At 34.8% G+C, this 18,185-nt stretch overlaps 1 protein-coding gene across 1 annotated transcript in view; it reads left to right on the top strand.

Moving 5' to 3' along the window:
* EXOC6 (exocyst complex component 6) overlaps positions 1 to 18,185 on the top strand; it is a 210,049-nt gene that overhangs the window by 28,586 nt on the left and 163,278 nt on the right. Inside the window, 1 exon segment of the mRNA XM_020964121.2 lies at positions 17,229 to 17,400. Within this exon segment, the coding sequence (XP_020819780.1) occupies positions 17,229 to 17,400 (172 nt within the window).

Here is an 18,185-nt window from a genome sequence, read left to right as displayed (position 1 = left end):
AATTTCTGATTCTTTGCCACCACTAAAAGAGCTGCTATAAATATTTTTGTACAAATAGAAACCCCCCCCTCCATTTTTAATGTCTTTGGGATATAGAAATGGTATTGCTGGATCAAAGAGTATTCATAGTTTTATGGCCTTTTTAGCATAGTTGCAAATTGCTCTTCAGAATGGTTGGATCAGTTCACATCTCCACCAACAGTGCATTAGTATCCCAATTTTTCAACACCCACTCCAACATTTATCATTTTCCTTTTCTGTTATATTAGCTAATCTGGTAGGTTTGGGGTTGTTTTAATTTGCATTTCTCTGATCAATAGTGATTTAGAGCATTTTTTTCATATGTTTATATGTAGCTTTGATTTCTTCCTCTGAAAACTGCCTGTTCATATCTTTTGACCATTTATCAATTGGGGAATGACTCATTCTTTAAATTTGACCAAGTTCTCTATATATTTGAGATATGAGGCCTTTATCAGGGATCCTTGCTGTAAGACTTGTTTCCTAGCTTTCTGCTTTCCTTCTACTCTTGGTTGCATTGGTTTTGTTTGTGCAAAAAACGTTAATTTAGTAAAAAATTGTCCATTTTACATCTCATAGCTGTCTGTCTGTTATCTGGTCATAAATTCTTCCCTTCTCTAGCAAAACTAGGTAAGCTATTCCTTGCTGTCTTAATTTGCTTATGGTATAATACCTTATGTGTAAATCAAGTACCCATTTTGATTTTATCTTGGTATATGGTATAAGATATTGGTATATATCATTAATATAGATTTGAAATTCATTTAAAATTTGTTTTAGGTCTTAGGCCTGTGCTGTTTTGCGTAGTTTAACAGTATGTTCATGTACTTGTAAGTTTAAACACTAACATTCTTAAAAAATTTACTTTCCACTGTCTTTATACAAAAGTAGACCTTGTAACAATTATCAGAGGTTGTTTATACTTACCACAGGAATAAAAGCTTTGTTGTAACTTTTGGGGAATTTCTATGGTATCTGTTTTGTAATTCTGTATCATTTGTAATCTTGTGCTGTTTTTGACCATTGATAAAAGAAACCAACTGGTGAAACAAGTTCAAAAGCGCAAGAAAATAACATCTTAATTTATGTTTTCTTTTGAGTACTGAAGAGGTACCTTTGCACTACTAAAAGAATTAGAGGAAAGTCTCTAGAGTTTTATGTGAATCTTTGATGGAGGAGTTAAAGAAAGACATTGAAATGAGTTACATAGGCTTGGAAAGAGTAGAGAGGTTCTAATATGCACCAATGATGACTACACATACCTATGAGATGGTGGATCTATGTAAGCATAGTACCTAATTCTCTCAATATGAGGTCCAAAGAAACAAATACTTGGTTTTCAAGAAGTTAACCTCAAGCTAAGAGGCGCCATCTAGTGGTCATGTTTTCTTTATTAGGTACAGTCCTCATTTCAATTCAGTGAGAGGCCATGTGTCAGAGTAGAAGCATAACCAGTAAGATTATTATTAGGAACGTTATGAACAAACTTACCTGGGTTGAGAGGACAGTGATCAGGATGCTAATGGGACTGGAAACCATTTCATATGAAGGTCTACTGAAGAAACTAAGGATGTTTAATGTGGTAAAGGAAAGACTTAGCAGCAAGATAGTTTCCTTCAAGTATTTGAAAGGTTGCCACGTGGAAGAAGGATTAGTATTATATACCCTGCCTCTGTGCATATCCCCAGAGTGGTCTTCATTAGACTCCTATATTATCACATCTCTTTCTCCCTCTGCTTATCTTTATTCAAATACTCTAAACTCCTAAGTGTGACATAACTAGATTAAAATGTAATTGGGGAGTGTTTAACAAAATAAAGAAAAATATGGTGAAACAAAAATAATGTTAATTAGTGGTTTTCTGAATTAATATGCAGCCTGCAGAGATCTTTTCTATTTATGTTTGACACCACTGGTCTTCACTATCTTTCCATTTTCAGGTTGATAGTATTTCTGTATAGATGTGACAAAGCCAGGAAAGGACATTTATATATTTTCTACACAGTTTGAAAATTATGCCCTTGTATGTTACCGTGAACTGTAGGCATAGAGGTATACTCTATATATTACAATGCATTGAAGGCATTGCAAAGTGAGGCATAAGCACATGATTTAACTCGTCACAAAATAAATACATTTACATGCCATGGAAAGTAAAATTTTCCAGTATTCACAATATTTACATTTATAGGAAGTAATATTAAAAGTTATGTGGTAGAGTACATAGAGATCCAACCTTGGAACAATGAAGACCTAGGTTCAAGTCCTGCTTCTGACACATACTAGCTTTGTGATGCTGGGCAAGTTACTTAACCTATCAGTCTCTAGGTGGCTTTCTAAGACTATAAGTTGGAGAGAATTCCAACCTTCATTGGTAAGAGAAAGTTTCTTATCTGGGAGTTCACTATACCAATGGAATCACAAGTCCAATCCCTATCCTTGATATTAGAGGCATTGCTCATTTCAGTACCACCCTAGTTCTCCCTTGTTAGGACATAAATGAGTACTTACCTAGAGTTCCAGCTTTAGTAAATAGGCAAAAATTTTGATAGGTAGGTATGCATTGTAAAGAAGGGTACATTATGTATGGTACTGCTCTGATTCCCTTCAATTAGATCTGTTTCTTTTGAACAAAGCAACAACAGGAGCAACAAGAAGAAATACTTATTAAGTGCTTCCTCTATGCCTGGTGCTGTGCTAACCACTGGAATATATTGAAAGGCAGAACGAATTCCTGCATGGAAAATTGGAGGTAATGTCAGAGGGTAGGCACTAACATCAAGGGGGACTAGGAAAGGCTTCTTGGGTGGAATTTTAGCTGTAGGTGAAAAATCCATCATGAAGAAAAGGAAAGAAGAAGAAAAAAGAAGTAACTAGTGGAAGAAAGGGTTAGTGTGCTAGAAGTTAATGGCAATATAGCTATGGAAACAGTTAATTAAAAACACAATAGAGTTTTTGATATTATGAGTATACTATATTAAGCATACTCAAATAATATCTTGCAAGATACCAGAACACAACTGAGAAGTCCCAATTTCCACACATTTCTACAGGTGTAAGAAATTTGCCTGTTGTTGAGGTCTAAAAAGTACTTTTAAACTTTGTGAGTTTGTCTTCATTGCCTTGTTAACCATAAGTGCCAAGAAGCTAAGTATTTTAAATTTGAAATGTGATGGTATTACAAAAATGCAATTTTGTTTACTTAAATAAAAAGACCCAGCAGTGATTTAGGGGGTTAGAAATGTTATAAAAAAGTAAGATCATGTAAACATATTTAATTGGGCTTCTGCTATGGGCAAAGCTAGGTTCTGTTGGTATAAGACACCATGGTACTTGATTAGTAGAGTTGTGAATTGGTCCAGCCATAATGGAAACTGATTTGGAATTATGAAAAAAAGTGACTAAAATATTCCTACCTTTTGACTCAGAGATCCCACTGCTAGGAGATCAGAGATAGAAAAGTCCCATATACTTTTGGACTCCTTCTTTGTAGTGGCAAAGAATTGGAGACAGAACAGATGCCCACTGATCTGGGAATGGCTGAACAAATTATGATATATGAATGTGTTGGAATATTACAGTGCTATAAGAAATAATGAATGTTAAGAATATAGGGAAGCATGGGAAGACTTACATGAATAGATGCTTACTATCCTTGTGACCTTTTGGTGAGACACTTAACCTCTTTGGACCTCTGTTTCCATCTGTAGAATGAGAGGGTTAGTCTAGGTGGCCTCTGAGGTTCCTTCTAGCTTTACTTTTATAATACTAATAGTCTTATGATGAAAAATGAATTAAGCAGAAGCAGGAAAGCAATATACATAATGACTATAGTAATGTAAAGGAAAGAACAATAACAAAATTGAAACTCAATGTTTGACTTGGAAGAAGAGATAAGAAAATATACCTCTTCATTCCTTATAGAGGTTGGTGGCAGGGACTATGGATGTGATTTTGGAATTGTGCATATAGGACTTGATTGATATGCTGCTCCATTTACCTTAACTGCTTTCCTCCCCATCCCCCCCTTTCTTTTTTATTCTTTATTATGGGATGACTATATGGAGTAAAGTAGGGGGAGGAATATACTGGGAAATGAATATGACATAAAGACAAAAGATATCAATATATTTAAAAATGAGGTTATCTTCATTTCAAACTCTATTCCCATTTTCTCCTATACCATTAAACATGAACAGGTTTCCTCCACTTTGAAATAAAATTTGACCCATTTGACCTCTTCTTACTGCTGTCTTATTTCTTTCCTTTATTTAACTTTGAGAGCCAGCATGGTGCAATTTGATAGGGAATGGGCCTTAAACTAAGACCTGAGTTCAAGTCCAACCTTTGATATATACTGACTGTGACACTGGGCAAGCCACTTAACTTAGTTCTGTAGACAGTTCTCTAAGATTAAAGTTGAAGAGAAAATGGGGACCTGTTCTGATGGAATGAATTTATCTGGGAGCTCTGTATGTCAGTGAAATCAGAAATATAGCCCTGTCTTCATTGCTAACATTTTTGAGCAAGTGGTATATCAAATTTTCCTGTATTGGTTGTCTAATATTTAACCCAAATCTTTTCTCTAAACTGCTCCTACAGTTACTGCCCAATAGAACATTTTTTTTCCATTTAAGAGCTTTGATTTAAAGGATATTTGTAAAGAAAATTTCAATTTTAGATAAACTAATTTTTAACTTTTTAACTTGAAATCATTAGTGTTCATCAAAATGATATTCTTTTCATTTCCACTAGATGGTGTCCATTATACACAAAAGAGTAGGGATCCTTCTGCTGGACCTTATAGATGATTTAGCAAATGTGTGGCAAGACATAGTCCAGGATTTTGTTCTTCTTTTGATTAAAATATTTTATTTTGTATAAAGTAGAATAATGCTATTGACTAGAAACAGATACCTCTTTTAATTTTATTATTTGCTTTAAATAGTAAAGATGTTGTCTAATATGTTATATCAATTATAAAAACCTGCTTGGTTCTTTCCTAATAACCTCATCAAGGATGCTTTCAGTGCACATGTTGATTATTCTTACAAAAATATAATACAGATTGGAAAGTAGACAGATGATTTAGTAGTTTTTAATGATCTCTTGGTTGCCTTTTTGGAGTAATATGGTCTAAGACTTTTTTATATGCTTATCATTTTAAATCTTCCAAATACTATGAGAATCAGTCTCTTAGCAACCTCAAAATTATGCCACTACCAGTAGGATTTCCTTTGTGTACATTTACCCCCTCTGTGTACAACAGTTGTTCTAGTCCAGCTACTTTCCCCATCTTCATTGACTTCATTGCCACTACTGTCTTCTTTCTAAGCAAATCAGTTGCTGTAATGTTAGAGCCCAAAAGCGGTTCCTCTATTGCCCTTATGGTGAAAAGAGTTTCTCCTTGAAACATCTATCTTTTTAATATCAGTATTCTTCTAGTGTTATTGTATGACTGTAAGTTTCCACTTACCACTACAGACTGTGAAGATTTGAAATTAGAACGTCACTCAAATAGCAATGGAGAGTTGCATGGATGTTGTAAAAAAAGAAACACATGAGTGAAAAAGGAGTTAGGTTGGCCATATGTCAAAAGCAAGGAATAGTTGATGTGTTGAGAAATCAAGGAAAAGCTTCCAACATGTTGGATGGACAACTTGTGGTGAACTTATGGTGGACCTGGTCAAAGAGTTGCATTAAATAGTCAGGAATAGTTGGATTGTGATCTCCGTTGTTTTTTTTTTTTTAATTTTTAGTTTTCAACATTCACTTCCATAAGATTTTGATTTCCAAATTTTCTCCCCATCTCTTCCCTCCATGCACCCCAAGATGGCATGTAAATTTATATAGGCTCAACATATACATTCATTTTAGACCTGTTTTCACATTAGTTATGTTGTAAAGAAGAATTAGAACCAATGGGAAAAACCATGAGAAAGAAGAAAGAAAAAAAAGAAAAGAGAGAAAGCAAATAATATGCTTTGATCTGCATTCAGACTCCACAGTTCTTTTTCTGGATGTGGACAGCATTTTCTATCATGAGCCTTTTGGAGTTATCTTAGACCCTTGCTGCTAAGAAGAGATAAGCATCAAAGTTAGTCATTGCATAATGCTGCTGTTACTGTGTGTAGTGTTCTTGTGGTTCTGCTGTGATCTCTATTGTTTAAAGGAATATATGGATACATTTGAACTCTGAATTGCTGCAAATAGCTCAAGTATGCTTACTTAAATTGAATAGACATTGGTTTTTATTTCACTTTCAATTCAGTTTAGTAGAAATCTATTAAGTACTTCCCATAGGCAGAGGTCTATTAGGTGGCCTGTGAGATACAAAGTTTAGAAAATTCTCTGCCTATGTGAAACTTGTAATCTACTAGGAGAACTTAAACTAAATGCAAGAAATGTGTATGCAAAGAGCCCAATGAGCTCCAAGACACTCATTCCCTGCTTTCTACAAACATGCCCAGATCTTTCACACCCTTAACAAATCTTCACTTGACTCTACTATTCCCTCAAGCTACTGCCTATATCTCCCTTTTTTTCAATAAAACTCCTAGAAAAAGCTAGTTTTTGCCACTTTCTTATTTCTTACTCACTTTTCATCCCCTTATAATTTTGCTTTTGATCTTAGCCCTACGGTGTAACTAACTGCCCTGTCCAGAAATCACCAGTGAGCTCTTTATTGCTAAATCAAATGGTGTTTTCTCAATCATCATCATTCTTGGCCTCTCGGAAGCATCTGATACTAATTTTTTAACCTCCCTCTACCTCTGCCATGTACTATCTCCTCACTGGGTTTTCATGACATTGGTCTATCATGGTTCTCTTCCTAACTTTCTAAACCTTTGAGGTTTCCTTGGCAGGATAATCCAAGTCTCACAGGTATATGTGGGTATATAACTGACCTGGACCCTGCCCTCTTATGTCTCTGTTCTCTGTTGATGATCTTATCAGCTCCATGGAATTTATATGCTAGTTAGCCTCAAGTCTACATATCTAGTCATCTTTTCTTTCCTGAATTCCAGTTGTGCATTTCCACTTGCCTGCTGGGCATCTACCCTTGGATATTCTGTAGTCACCTCAAACTTAAGATGTCCAAAACAGAATTCCTTTTATTTCCTCCTGACTTCTGTATTTCTTACAAGAACACCATTCTTCCAGTCACCCTGTTTGCAATCTAGTAGTCATCCTTGACTCTTCATTATCTCACACTTTCTTCTTTTGAAGTATTGTGTTACTTTTTCCATTAAAATATTTTGTTTTAATCAGATAAAATCTTTTCACCCATTTTTTACCCTCCCAATAATTGAGAACACAAGAAAAACAAGATTCATTAAAGCATGTATAGTCAATTAAAACGAATTTCTGCATTGGCTCATTTTGCATTCTCAGCCCTTAACCTCTCCATCATGAGGGAGGTAGCATGTTTCTTTCCCCCCCATTTAATAGTATTTTATTTTTTCCAATTACACATAAAGACAGTTTTAACATTCACTTTCGTAGGATTTTGAGTTCCATTTTTTTCTCCCTCCTTTTTCCACTCCCTGCTCCCCAAGACAGTGAGCAGTCTGATATAAGCTATACATGTACAATCATATTAAACATATTTCCACGTTAGTCATGTTTTGAAAGAAGAATCAGAACAAAAGGGAAAAACCACAAGAAAAAAAACAAAAAAAAAGAGAAAGTAGTATGTTTCGATGTGCATTCACACTCCGTAGTTCTTTCTCTGGATGTGAATGGCATTTGGAATTGTTTTAGATCATTGTATTGCTGAGAAGAGCTAAGTCTATTGAAGTTGTACTGTGTATAATGTTCTTCTAATTCTGCTCACTTCACTCAGCATCAGTTCATGTAAGTCTTTCCAGGTTTTTGTGAAATTTGCCTACTCATCATTTTTAATAGTACAGTAGTATTCTATTACATTCATATAACACAGCTTGTTTAGCCTTTCCCCAATTGATGGACATCCCCTCAATTTCCAATTCTTTGCCACCACAAAAAGAGCTGCTATAAATGTTTTTGTACATGTGGGTCCTTTTCCTTTTTTTTTTTTCATGATCTCTTTGGGATATAGACCTAGTAGTGGTGTTGCTGGATCAAAGGGTATGCATAGTTTTATTGCCCTTTGGGCATAGTTCCAGATTGGTAGCATGTTTCATCATTAGACTTCTGGAATAATGGTTGATCATAATGCTGATAAGAGATTAGCACAATAGTATTCTATCACATTTATATACCATAACTTTTTCAGCCATTTTCCAGTTTATTGGTATGCCCTCAAATTCCCATTCTTTGCTACCTAAAAAGAGCTATAAATATTTTTTGTGCATTCTTAATTAGCGTTTGTTTATTGTAGAAATTAGGACAAATCTCTCCTTTAATCTACCCTCACTCAAAGTCCTCTTCCCCACTTCTCCCTTTCCCTTCCTATTTCTCTGTGCAGTGAAATGTATTTATGTACCTAACTCTCTATTTGTGTGTGTATTTTTCCTTCTTTTGACCAGTTCAGGTGAGAGTAAGGTTCAGTGTCAGCTTCTTGGAACTGAGACCCTGCTCTGCAGGGTCTTTGCAATAGGCTCTTCATTATTCTCCCTACCTTTTCTCTCCTCCAGTCCACTTTTCACATAGCTATTAACTTTGTCTTTCTAAACCATGCCACTCTTTTGCTTAAGAAACTTTAGTGCCTTTCATTGCTTTGTGACCCTTTAGCATTTAAAGTTTTTCACATTCTGGCTCCAGGCTGTGTTTCTAAGCTATGTGTGCATTACATCCCATCATATAGTCTGGTCTACAGCCAAAATGGCCTACTTTCTGTTCTTTATATAGGACATTGCATTTTCTATTGGTCCCTTTGCCCAGACAGTCTTCCTTGCCTAGAGTATTTTCTCTTCTCACTTCTGCTTCTTGAACCCAATGGCTCCAGATTCAACTTAAGTGCCACCTCCTTCATGAGGCTTTTCCTAATTTCCTCAGTTGTTAGTACATACTTCCTCCCTCCAGTCACTGTATATTTATTTTGTGCATATTCTGCATTTAGTTGTGAACATGTTGTATTTCTCTAACAGAATGCAAGCTCCTTCCTGGGCACTTTTATTGAAGATTTGAATTCTGCGTAGGATATTTTTCTCACTCATTCTCCATAATTTAAAAAAAAATAGTGCTAGGGGCAGCTAGGTAGCACAATGGGTAGAGCTTTGACCTTGGAGTCAGCAGAACCTGAGTTCAAATCCGGCCTCAGACACTTGACACTTACTATCTGGGCAAGTCAGTTAACCCTGATTGCTTCACCAAAAAGCAAAAAAAAGAAAAAAGAAAAAAGAAAAAAAGATAGTACTACAACATTTTATTGTTTTTTGAATTAATTTTTAAAAAAAATTATCAAGGATTTATTTTTTTCTCTTTCTAATCCTACCATCCATCCAGTGTGAGGGAAATAGGAGAAGAATAAAACCCCTTGTAACATTCATAGTTAAGCAAAACAAATTTCCATATCAGGAGGCGAGTCCATTCTTCACCATTGGTATACTGACAGTCTGGAAGAGAAGTAGTAAAGGATCAAGAAAGGGGAGAACAGGAACTGGGAGAACAATACTAAAAAAATTTTTGGTTGATCATTGTATTGATCAGAGTTCTTAAATCTTTCAAAACTGTTGTTTTTTTAAATATTACAGTTATAGTATTAACTGTTCTAGTGGTTCTGCTCATTTCACTTGTGTAAGTTCATACAAATCTTCCCAGGTTTCTCTGAAATCATCTCTTCATTTCTTACAGCATAATAGTATTCATGTATCATAATATTATGAACTTACCATTAAATTAGTGTTTTTAGACAATCTAAAAACTCCTTCATAGAATCTTCTGCCCCCTTTCCCATGATTTTGTTACTAAATTGCCAAAACAAATGTTTTTATATGGTATATTTTGAGTTTATCTTTTATTGTTATATTATCTTCATTTCTAAGAAAGCATCTCTTTTTTATAAAGAATTAACCTGAAAAAGGGGAAAAAAGCAGTTCAGCAAAACCAGTCAATCAAGCAAATCTGACAGAAAATGCAATATTCTATATCCACAGTATTCCACTCTATGGAGAAGAGAAGCTAGTGTATTTCTTCATTCTTTATTTAGGGTCAGATTTGGTCATATATTTGTATAGTATTCAGTTTTGTGGGTTTTAAAAAATTCTTTCCATTTATATTATTGTAATTATACATTTTGTTTTGCTAGTTCTGCTTCTTTTACTTTGCATCAGTTCATAGTCTTCCCTTGTTTTCATGTGTTCTTTATGTTCAGGTAGGTGGTGCAGTGGTTAGAGTGCTGGGCCTGGAATCAGGAAGACCTGATTTCAAATATGACCCCAGACACTTACTAGCTCTGTGACTTTGGTCAAGTCACTTAACCTTCATTTGCCTCAGTTTTCCTCATCTGTAAAATGAGGGCAGAAATAGCAACTATCTCTCAGGGCTGTTGTGAGGATCAAATGAGATCAAATGAGGCAATTGTAAGGTACTCAGCACAGTGCCTGGCCCATAGCAAGCATTATATAAATGATAGGTGTTATTATGTATTATAATAATTTCTTTTTGCACAGTAATATTCTGTGACATTTATGTGTCACAGTTTGTTTAGTTGTTCCTCAGTTGATGGACATCTGTATTTTTCTTTTCTTCTTTCTTATTTTTTCTCAATTATGCATAAAATTTTTGTTTTTAAAAATTTTGAGTTTTAAATTCTTTCCCTTTCTTTCTCCCCTCCCCCATCTTTCAGAAGGCAAGCAATTTGATACGGGTTTTACATGTGAAATCCTGCAAAACATGTTTCCATATCAGCCATTTTGCAAAAGGAAACAGAGAAAAAGAACCCAAGAAAAGCCCCCAAAAATAAAGTAAAAAAAAAAAAGCATTCTTCAATCTGCACTCAGATTCCATCAGTTCTTTCTCTGGAGGTGGATAGCATTTTTCATTATAAGTCCTTCAGAATTGTCTTGGCTCATTGTATTGCTCGGAATCGCTAAGTCATTCACAATTTATCATCATACAATATTGCTGTTTCTGGTTCTGCTCGCTTTTCTTTGCATTAGTTTATGTCTTTGCAGGATTTTCTGAAATCATCCTGCCTGTCATTTAGCACAATAATATTCTATCACAAACATATACCACAACTTGTTTAGCCGTTCCCTAATTGATGGACATTCCCTCATTTCCCAATTCTTAGCCACTACAAAAAGAGCTGCTATAAATATTTTTGTACAAATACAGCCTTTTCCTTTTTCTTCGATCTCTTTGGGATACAGATCTTGTAGTGGTATTGTTGGGGTAAAAGATGTACATAGTTTTATAGTCATTTAGGCATAGTTCCAAATTGATAGTTGGTCTAGTTCACACTTCTACCAACAATGCATTTGTCATTTTTCTTTTCTGTCAAATTAGCCAATCTGATAGGTGGAGGTGGACCTCAGAGTTGCTTAAATTTGTATTTTTCTGATCAATGGTGATTTAGAGCATTTTTTCAAATGATGATACTTTAGATTTCTTCTTCAGAAAACTGCCTGTTCATATGCTTTGACTATTCATCAACTGGGGAATGACTTGTATTATAAATTTGACTCAGTTCTCTATATATTTGAGAAATGAGGCCTTTATCTGAGAAACTTGCAGTAAAAACTTTTTTTCCTGCAGTTTCCTATTTCCCTTCAAATCTTGGCTGTAATAGTTTTGTTTGTGTAAAAAACCTTTTAAATTTAATGTAATCAAAATTATCTATTTTACACCCCATAATTCAAATCTGGCCTCAGACACTTCATCACTTTACCCCATTTACCTCAGTTTCTCATCTGTAAAATGATCTGGACAAAGAAATAGGAAACTGCTCCAATATCTTTGCCAAGAAAACCCCAAAATGAGGCCATGAAGGGTCGGACACAACTGAAAAGTGACTGAATGGCAACTGAAAAATGCTCTCTATCTCTTGTTTGGTCATAAACTCTTCCCTTATCCATGTGTCTGACAAGCAAAATTTTCTGTGTTTCCCCAATTTACTATATCACCCCTTATGTCTAAATCATGTACCCATTTTGGCCGTTTCTTGGTATATGGAGTGAGATGTTGGTTTATGCCTAGTTTCTGCCTAACCACTTTGCAGTTTTCCCAGCATTTTTTGTCATAGTGAGTTCCTGTCCCAAAAGCTTTGATCTTTAGGTTATCAAATGCTATGTTTTTATAGTCATTTACTACCGTGTATTGTGTACCTAATCTATTCCACTAATCTACCACTCTATTTCTTAGCCACTACTACATAGTTTTGATGCTTACTGCTTTTGTAATGCAGTTTGAGATGACATCTGTTTTTTCCCCACTTTTTCACTATCACAAAAAGTGCTGCTACAAATATTTTGGTGTATAGGGGACATTTCTATTTTTGCCTTCCTTGGGACTACAGTGGGATGCTTTGGGTCAAGGAGTATAGACATTTTAGTCAAGGAATTTGATAATTTGAAGGATGGCCTGGAGAAGGAAACGGCAAACCATTCCAGTATCCTTGCCAAGAAAACCCCAGATAGGGTCATGAAGAGTCAGACACGACTGAACAACAGTTTTAGAGCAAGATTTAAAGAAATCCTAATATGTAGCTACTTACTCATTAACTGTTTTAAATTACTTTTTAGTCTAATCCCGGCCTTTCTTAAGATGGAGAATGAATGTGACCTTCTAACTTAGGTTTAGCATTTTTTTCTTAATAGCCCAGAGCTCTTTGGGGAGTATATTTCATTTAACTCGGTTTCATAGCAACTTTATACCAAAAGCCAGAGCAAGGGTTTTCATCTTTCACTTCTAGAATATACTTATAAACTGTTTGTGTGTAATCTCTCAGGGGATAGGCCTTTCCACTTTATCCTTGTGTCCTCATGGCCCCCACAGAAAAAAAAAGAAATAGAAAAGATTAAGATTCATTCTTTTTAATGCCTCCATATGGTCTTATTTTCTAATCAGTGTTTCCCTAACAACCAGCTTTCTAAATTGCTCTAATGCCTGCTGTTCAGTAGCTGACTGTTAGATTTACTGAGTAATACCTGGTCTATCCAGTGAATCTGTGTAGCAGCCTGGTGTGGTGGAAAGAGCCACTTGACTGAGAATCAAGAGACTTGGGTTTTTATTGGTTGTGTAGAAATAAGCTTAGCTTCTGTCATTGTCAGTTGCCACTACTTTCGCAGCGTGTACTTATGAATCCTTGTCTAGCGGAATATATAAAACCCTGAAAGATGCAGTCAGCCTTAGTCCTTGGATCAAACAACATTTGTGTGGCCCTATTTATTTTTTCTAAACCCAGAGTTGCTGTCTGGAATCTACTTCCTGCCCATCCCCTCCTGTTTAGTCTGAACCTTTAGATGCCGACTCTAGCCTGTTTACTTGAAATTTGCTTCCTGCCTATTTCCTTCTGACTGCAGAGTACTTTTAGACTCTACGTTTGCCTTACTGTCCAGTATTTAAGGTACTCACATCCTTCCATAGACTACTCGATCTAGCAGTTATCCTTTGCCTTTATAGCTGTAAATGAACAACCACAGAGGAAGGGGGGGATATCACTTATAGAATATGACTTATTTTTCATGAGATTTTCCTTATTCTCTGGGCTAGCACCACAGACCTATTTATTGGTCTTGTTTCTTTAATGAAATTAAGACATAGGGTTGAAAAAACCAAACCAAACCATTATCAGTGATTGAACAAAAATAAAAAAAAATCTTAAAGCAAAAGTAATGTACAAAATCTTAAGGAAGTAAAATTATATAGTGATACTAATATTCTTTCACATAACCTTGTCTGGGAAGCACTAATCCAACATCTTTGAGTGAGTTCTGAGGGAGAACAAGTTTTAAGTCATCCATATCCATCTGTCTTTTGGGATGATGAATTAAGTTTATATGTTCAAGGCCTCCCCTCACTTTTTCCTTGCATGTTATAAATCTGGTGCTCTCCAAGATGTTTCAAGATGATGTTCACATGTCAGATGTGTTTGGATTTAATGGTGGTAAAAATTAACATAGGCATATCCTGTATGTGCATATATATATATGTATGTATATTTCCCATCTTTATGAATACATATACATATGTACACACATATATATATACATATGTACACACACACATATATATACATATACATATGTACACACACACACACACACACACACACACACACACACACACACATATATATAAAATGTTGCCCTAACCAAGAGTGAGTTTTAATAATGTCCTGAATATATTATCACCAAAACCTGCTGTAACAATCAGTAGTCTTTCATGTTTCCATTCCTTTCAATAAGTTACTGTTATTCTTTACTTGTAGTGTATAATCATAGGGTCAGAGTAGCATCAGGAAAAACTGGCTTGGGGAGTAGTATGGTAAGGGAAAGGTTTTGGTAATAGAGGCTACGCATCTAATACATTTAGCCACTTTAAAATATTATTTGTGTTAATGGTGGAAAGAATACTAGACTAGCTGTTAAAAGACTTAGATTTTAGTTCTTAGTCACTAATTAGTTGTGTCTTTATTTTTATTTATAAATTTTGTTTTGAAAAAACAATTTTACAGCTCACCAAACGAATCTTCCTAAAGTATATTTCCTGAAAACATTTAAGCAAGATTGCCTAATAATATGATTGTGACTGATGGTATATATATCATTTCCAGTTCTGTAGTTTACCATAACTAGACCCCTAACTAGGTCAGAGTAACTGGAACTCAACCTCAAAACATCAGAACTTGGAGGATATTACCGGCACTCTACTCTCCCTAAGCCAGTAGAAACAATTGAATTTAGCACCTAGTTAGCAAAAATAATTGGTTAAAAGTGGAAGCTACCTGTGAGTGTCTTCCCATTGTTGATTATTTCTGCTTTATCATAAATATATCTTGTTTGTACATAGTGGTTTGTATATTGTCTCCATTATATTGAGCTTCTTGAGAGCAGGGACTGTCTTTTGCCCCTTTTTATATTCCCAGCACCTACCACAGTGCTTGACCCATAGTAGACACTTAAATGCTTGTTGACTTGACTCATCTATGTAATGAGACAGTGCATATAAAAGCATTTTGTTCTTTATAGGATGATTGAGTACTTATTTTTATAATCAATTCTCAGTGGTTAGTTTATTAATTTAATCAGCAAAATATTTGATTAATGGATCAATGTCAGCAGGAAGGAAATTTCAAGTAGATTGCCAAGGGGTTTTACTTTTGGTCCTGTACCATTTTGTATTTTTGTCGATTTCTACAGATTTGAAAGTGTCCCTTCTGTGTCTACATTCAAATCATTAAACAGGACAGAAACAGAACTGTGTTGCCACTTAGGAGTCAGATCTCTAGTGGAGGGCTATCAGGCAAATGTTGATTGGGTTTGGGTGCCAGTTTTCATGTAGCCCATTAAGCATTGTGGTATAGTGTGGAAGATCTATGTTCAAGTTTCACTTATGATGTATTCTATTTGTGTGACCCTAGGCAAGTCACTTAACTTTTCAGTGTTCCATGCCAGTCTCTAAGATTACACATTGCAAGATATTATCAACCAGCATTGGTAGAGGGAGTTTCCTTACCAGTGAAATCACATGTGCAATGCCAGTGTTCTGTCTCACTATTTTATCCATAAGGATACCATGGGTGATTTTGCTTCTCATTTAATTTGCTGAAAGATACATGATTTGTTACTGCTGCTGCTGCTGCATTCCTTTGATTGACCACTCTTAAACCCTATTCAGGCTAGTTTACAGTTACTTGTTATTAATAAATCATAATAGTAATCACTATATTTTTAAAAATAGTCAACAGACTATATGCTTGATAACTTATTCCAGAATGACTGATAGTTGGGCTTGATACTGTTTTGCATTTAATTCTTTCTCTGATACTATATCTTGATTTAGAAGTATCTCTGTGTTTTCAGGAGCTGTCAGCAGAGCATATGCTCTGACTGATTGTGTCAAGCTGGAAAGGCTCTATAAGAGCCCAGTGGCAGACTGTGTCTGTTGTCTGAGAATGATTTAAATGTGGAGAGACATAGCACCAGAAGATTGGTCTCTAGCTTTGATGATTAAAAAAAAATGATCATAATGACTCAACTCGTGACATTAAAGCTTACCTGTTTTAGGATCTACCCTACCCCAGTTTTTAAAAACCAGGGGCATGTTGCTATATCTAGTCTTCTGGTATATCACTTTTCCACAATTTCTAAAAGATCAAGGATGTTAGAGCTATCTTCATCTTTGTTCAGCATTAATTAGCTTGCAGAGCTGTATATTTACAGTGAAATGTGCTCCTCACCTAACTTAGGCAACATTTCTCTCTATGTTTAATTGTACTTTAACTGTATTGCCATTATGTTTAACTGTATGACCATTTCTAATATCAACACAGTTCTTCTTGTAGGGCCCAGACAGGAATTAATTTGTATACTTCAAAGGTATATATAATGATGTTTTTGAAAATCAATTTTGAGGTTTGGGTTAGTGGTACATATTGTGGCGTTCCTACGTGCTGCAGGATAAAAATTTTCATAGCACTCAAGAAATTTAGCATTTTTGGTTTTTTGTAATTTTGGGGTACCATATTCTCACATATATTTTACTAAATGATATCTAATGCAAAATGTACTAATGGAGTTATGATACTTTTCACAAAAGACTCTCCACTCAATATTTACAAATATGTATCTTCAGACTTAACTAGTTGAAAGAAAAGGGAGGAGGGGGGCAGCTAGGTGGTGCAGTGGATAGAGCCCCAGCCTCAGACCAAACATTTGACACTTACTAGCTGTGTGACCCTGGGCAAGTCACTTAACCCCAATTGCCTAAAAAGCAACAAAAAAAAAAAGAAAGAAAGAAAGAAAGAAAAGGGAGGCCTGACATTATAGAAAGGGGATCTTATTCTTTTATTTCCATTTTATGAAAGAGGAATAACTGAATCAGGACTTATAATGTAGACAGCTGAAAAATAGGGCTGGATATTTTAAGTTACTGACTTATTGAAAATTCCAGGGACTTAGCATATTTTAAAATATAGTATTATAACACTAAATTCAAATAAATTATCTGAAAAATCCAGACATTTGGTAAAGTGCTTAGCAGTAGCATAGGAATAGACTATTAAATGAGAAATAATGGAAGATGGAAATAATTTAAATTCTTCTTTTAAATATACGCAGGTCTGTATATGACGACCAACCAAACGCACACCAGAAATTCATGGAAAAACTAGACGCTTGTATCCGCAATCATGATAAAGAAATTGAAAAGATGTGTAATTTTCATCACCAGGGTTTTGTAGATGCTATTACAGAACTCCTTAAAGTAAGAACTGATGCAGAAAAACTCAAGGTAAGAGCCCTGTTAGAATTATGTTTATCTTTGTCCTCACTAAGTTATTAGACTATTAATTTAATTCATGTTGCATATCCACACATCAGTACTGAATGAGATCCTGTCATAGAAGTGAGTTAATATATATTTTTTTGGGGTATTCTTTCTGCTCTATTAACACAGTTGTCATGCTAATGACTGGGCTAATCCCTCCATTTCTTCTCTTCCTCTCTTTTTTTTGGGGGGGAATAGCTAGTAATACATATTGACTTAATAGGCTTTCTTTCTTTGAAGGAGCTCATAGGAGCTTTTTAAAAACTTCATGTATTTGAAAACTCATTTTGTAGTTTGACTTAAAAAAATTCCTAAAGTTGATGAGAGATTTTAAAAAGCTGTTTTTTAAAACTTCAAAAATATTTAATTAAAATATTAAATTAAAATTAAAAAAATTAATTAAAAAATTTAATTAAAATAAAATCCTTTTTATGATTTGAAAATGAGACCTTTTTTCAATAGAAATTCATGTTTTCCTTTAAGTTTTTCAATTTCTGCCATATATTCCCCAGATTGTTAAAAAATAGATTTTTTATGTCAGAATAAATGTTCTTTTAAAGCATCCTTTACACTTGAGAGCATGGCAGATGGAATAACTCTAGCTTACCAAGGGTTATGATTAGAAAACTATTTTTAAAAGGATATTCAGATAACAAGGGACCAAATAAAACATCATTGAGGCCATTGAGCATTTTTTGTTTAGAAATTAATGAGATTTTTAATAAACCATAATATGCTTCCTTACTATG

This window comes from Phascolarctos cinereus, unplaced genomic scaffold (assembly GCF_003287225.1).
Source record: "Phascolarctos cinereus isolate Bilbo 61053 unplaced genomic scaffold, phaCin_HiC Scaffold_3;HRSCAF=262, whole genome shotgun sequence".
Classification (NCBI taxonomy): domain Eukaryota; kingdom Metazoa; phylum Chordata; class Mammalia; order Diprotodontia; family Phascolarctidae; genus Phascolarctos; species Phascolarctos cinereus.
Note: the sequence above shows the minus strand (reverse complement) of the source record. Positions and strands in the feature narration are given on the sequence as shown.